The sequence below is a fragment of the Stegastes partitus genome, unplaced genomic scaffold, assembly GCF_000690725.1.
Source record: "Stegastes partitus isolate 25-593 unplaced genomic scaffold, Stegastes_partitus-1.0.2 Scaffold926, whole genome shotgun sequence".
Classification (NCBI taxonomy): domain Eukaryota; kingdom Metazoa; phylum Chordata; class Actinopteri; family Pomacentridae; genus Stegastes; species Stegastes partitus.
The window spans coordinates 120,137-123,735 of NW_007578657.1; the positions used below are offsets into that span (position 1 = coordinate 120,137).

Here is a 3,599-nt window from a genome sequence, read left to right on the forward strand (position 1 = left end):
GCAAGATACCCAGAATGTAGACTACAAAGGCATTTATTAAATGTACATTTTCAAGGATGTGTTTGTGTTCTTTCAGGCTGTCAGGATCCTGAACGTGGGACAGAAAAGGCGAATCTACGACATCACCAATGTGCTGGAGGGCGCTGGTCTGATCGTGAAAATTTCCAAGAGCATGATCAAGTGGTTGTAAGTTTGTAATTCTCCGTTTGTGCACATGTGTCAAAAGAGAAAAACACGTTTTATATTCTAATACATACGTGTGCTTTTTTCTAAACGAGGGGCACAAATCAAGGTGAAAGTGCGCACGATTTAACCAAGAGGATGATCAAGCTGAAGTCTCAGCTGGAGGACTTGGAGCACCAGGAGTTCATCCTGGACCAGCACAAGCTCTGGGTCGAACAGAGCATCAGGAACACGACAGAAGACTGCAGCAAATATCCTTTAAATCTTTAAACTGTTGGTTTTCAACATGTGTCAGTTGTACTTTGCAAAGAGTGTAGAAATGTGTGTGTTTGTTTTCCACTGAGAACGTTTAATGTGGTTTCGTGACGCACAGACTGCATCTGTGAAGGCGGCTGATTGTGAACCGCATTCGGCGATCCGTAATGTTCCTCCTCTAAGCAGCGCAGCGTTTTAAGTCGTACCTTAACTCAAAGCCACTCTGACCTACGTGAATCACGAGGACATCTGCAGCTGCTTCACTGGTGATGTATAATCACTCTCCTGCCTTTTAACGATGACTCTTCTGTACATTTTGCTGTCAGCGTATTTTTGATGCGATTGAAAGTCCAAATAAAAAGGCAGCAAGCCAAAGCCGCTGCCATCTGCTTTATGTGCAGATACATTTTTATTCCTCGGAGGAAACCTTTGATTCAGTGGAGACGCATTTGCTTTTTGATGAACATAAAAGCAAAAAAAGTTTCTTCTCTCCCTCATCTGTGCTGCGACTGAATCATGAATGACTTATGTGTCTGCGAGAAAAAAAATCTGATTTGTGATTAAAAGCCAGCAGCGTAAAACTTGTTAAAATGTAGATTTACACCAAAACAAGGGAAGCTATAGGAACTGGATCGACTTTTTCCAGACGCAGTACTTTGAAATGTGTTGCAGCTGAATTTTGATGGCTAAGCTGTAAAGTTATCAGTACGAGCTCAGAATCGGCCGACACTTTGCAGATTCAGTATATTTTCCGAGTTTAACGATCCGCAAAGGAGCCTGACGGATATCACAGTTCAGTTTGTTCAGTAAAGAGGCAAAAAGAACATTTGTTTTACCTTGAAATGCATAAAGGTGAATTTAAATGAACTTCTGACTGTCTGCTTTCTCATCAGGTCACACACTCCTGGTCGTACGAGCACCATCTGGCACTCAGCTCGACGTTCCCATTCCCAAAGCTGTGAGTTCTGTATCATTAGTGCCTACTGTCTTTCCTCGCTGCCTTTTTATTCAGGGGATGATTTATTGTGTGCATACATTTCCTTTCAGGTCCAGGACAGCCCAGCGAAGTACCAGATCCATCTGAAAAGCGTCAAAGGACCCATAGATGTGGTTCTTCTTAACAAACACTCCGTCAGCTCTGTTCCTGTCGTGCTGCCGGTCCCGCCGCCCGAGGAGATTCTACAGAGGGCCAAGTTAGCCATGTCTGCTTCAAACGAGAGAGACAGCGGCGCTGAACCTTGTCAGGCTTCGGCTGACACCAAACACGGATCAAAATGTACGGCGGCGGAGGACACGAAGCCTCTTCAGTCCCCGTCGTGTGTAAACGCTGAACCCGACAGAACCGATCAATCTGAATGTGAGTCTTTTATGTGTTTTATTTTTTATTTTTTTGCTGAAAGAGAAAACTTCATTTTTGCAAAGTCGACCTCTCGCCACATCGATCCAAAGTCTAGATTTGAAAAGACTAAAACTACCTTCAGAAAGTAGCACCGAAGATTTTTAGACTCCTTTCAGTGGAAAAAGGCAAAGAAGTGCTTGTTGTTATAATCAGGTATTCTGTGATAGAAAAACTGACTGAGCAAGTGATTCACTGAATCTAAACGTGGATTTAATGTAAGTTAAATAACCAGTTTTTCCCTTCTAACGCTGGTCAGATCAATACGTGATTAACATGACTATTAAATCACGAACTGAAACGAGGAGGAAACGATACGGACGAAGCCTTTATGAGCTGTACATCCGTCTCTCTGTGCTTTTCATTGCTTCCTTCATGCTTCACACAATAACGTCTTCATACCTCATGTGTACTTTTTTTTAAGCGCTCAAGGCTTTTACATTGATTTTTAAAAAAAAAAAACAAATCTTTTTCCAGTGAGAGGTTTGTCGAAGGAACTGCAGGACCTAATGGACCCGCCCAGAGGTACTGGCCTTCTTTTTGTGTCTTTGAATTATTTATAATGATTAAAATTATACATTCAGCTGATTTGACNGTCAGCTCATGATTACTGCACAGATGTGGAAATTAAGGGTCATTTAAAACAATTTCTAGATCTTGACAAGTTGTTTTGATCATAAAGTAAAATACTATACAGTTATATATATATGGTGAATAAATATTATGCCTTTGTAGACACACAGTGATCTGTAAGTTGTAAAGGACACGTGTAAATGATAAACTGAGGCACAATATTGTTGAAATGATACCTATTTTCCTCTCAGGATGTTCATAATGTTTTGTAAAAAGAATTCAGAATGCACTTTCTTGCACTAAAACAAAAGGAAATAATTTGAGTTGTCATTATTTATAGGTTATTATGCTATGATTTTACCAACATCGAAGCTTTGTTTCATCTTTTTTTCCCCACCAACTCAGTTCTTTTTCTTAAATGGTGCCATTGAAGAATATTTTAAGTCTTTTTTTCTTTCTTTTTTTTTTTTTAAACAGAGAGGCTTTTATTTTGATCGACGGGCTTTTATTGTGAAGGCAGGTATACAGTAAACGCGCCTTACGCACCGTGGGGGGAGGACTGTGTGAAGAGCTGGTCCTCTGCTCAGGACAATGGGCTTATAATTGAATTAGCCGGTGAAGGAACTTACCTGTCCGTTAAAACTTTACGGTTAACTCGTTAATAACTCGCCGGTTAGCCATGCTAACGTTAGCTTCATGCTATTTTTGCTAGCCGAGTTAACAACAACAACAACAACAACAACTCAGTGCTAAACTTATCAGCGCGTATCGAGCAAGTAAGTTTTACCACACAGGTAGCTAAATAACTCTCTTTGTTTTAACGAGACTATTGTCTGTCTACGAATGAAAGGCTGAAGACTGAAGTGGTTCCGAGTCCAACCTGCGCCGGTGAGCCCCGAAAGGTGAGGATGAAAGTTCAGAACATTGTCGTCTGGTTAGAAAAAGTTAAAAGTTCTCATGAAACTACATGTTGGGGTTCATACAGGAGATGCTAATAAGGTTTCAGGGAGCTGTTTGCTCGTGAGGGGAGGCTTGATTGTTATTAATGAGTTGTGTCCTGCCCCAGCATGGATCCTGCAGCAGCCAGTCCTCACAGTGCGGACGAAGACCCTCCTGTGCTGCCAGACCAAACCCCCAAATACCACAGGAGCGAGAGGAGCCTTCATCTGCTCACCACCAAGTTCGTCAGCTT

The 3,599-nt window shown here is 41.6% G+C and overlaps 1 protein-coding gene across 1 annotated transcript in view; it reads left to right on the forward strand.

Annotated features, from left to right (window-relative positions):
* Positions 1-40: 40 nt before the first annotated feature.
* LOC103366291 (transcription factor E2F4-like) overlaps positions 41-3,599 on the forward strand; it is a 7,209-nt gene continuing 3,650 nt past the window's right edge. The window contains exons 1-6 of the mRNA XM_008293969.1: positions 41-186; positions 279-434; positions 661-704; positions 1,332-1,396; positions 1,486-1,795; positions 2,312-2,359. Of these exons, the coding sequence (XP_008292191.1) occupies positions 41-186; positions 279-434; positions 661-704; positions 1,332-1,396; positions 1,486-1,795; positions 2,312-2,359 (769 nt within the window). The remainder of the gene's footprint in view (positions 187-278; positions 435-660; positions 705-1,331; positions 1,397-1,485; positions 1,796-2,311; positions 2,360-3,599) is intronic.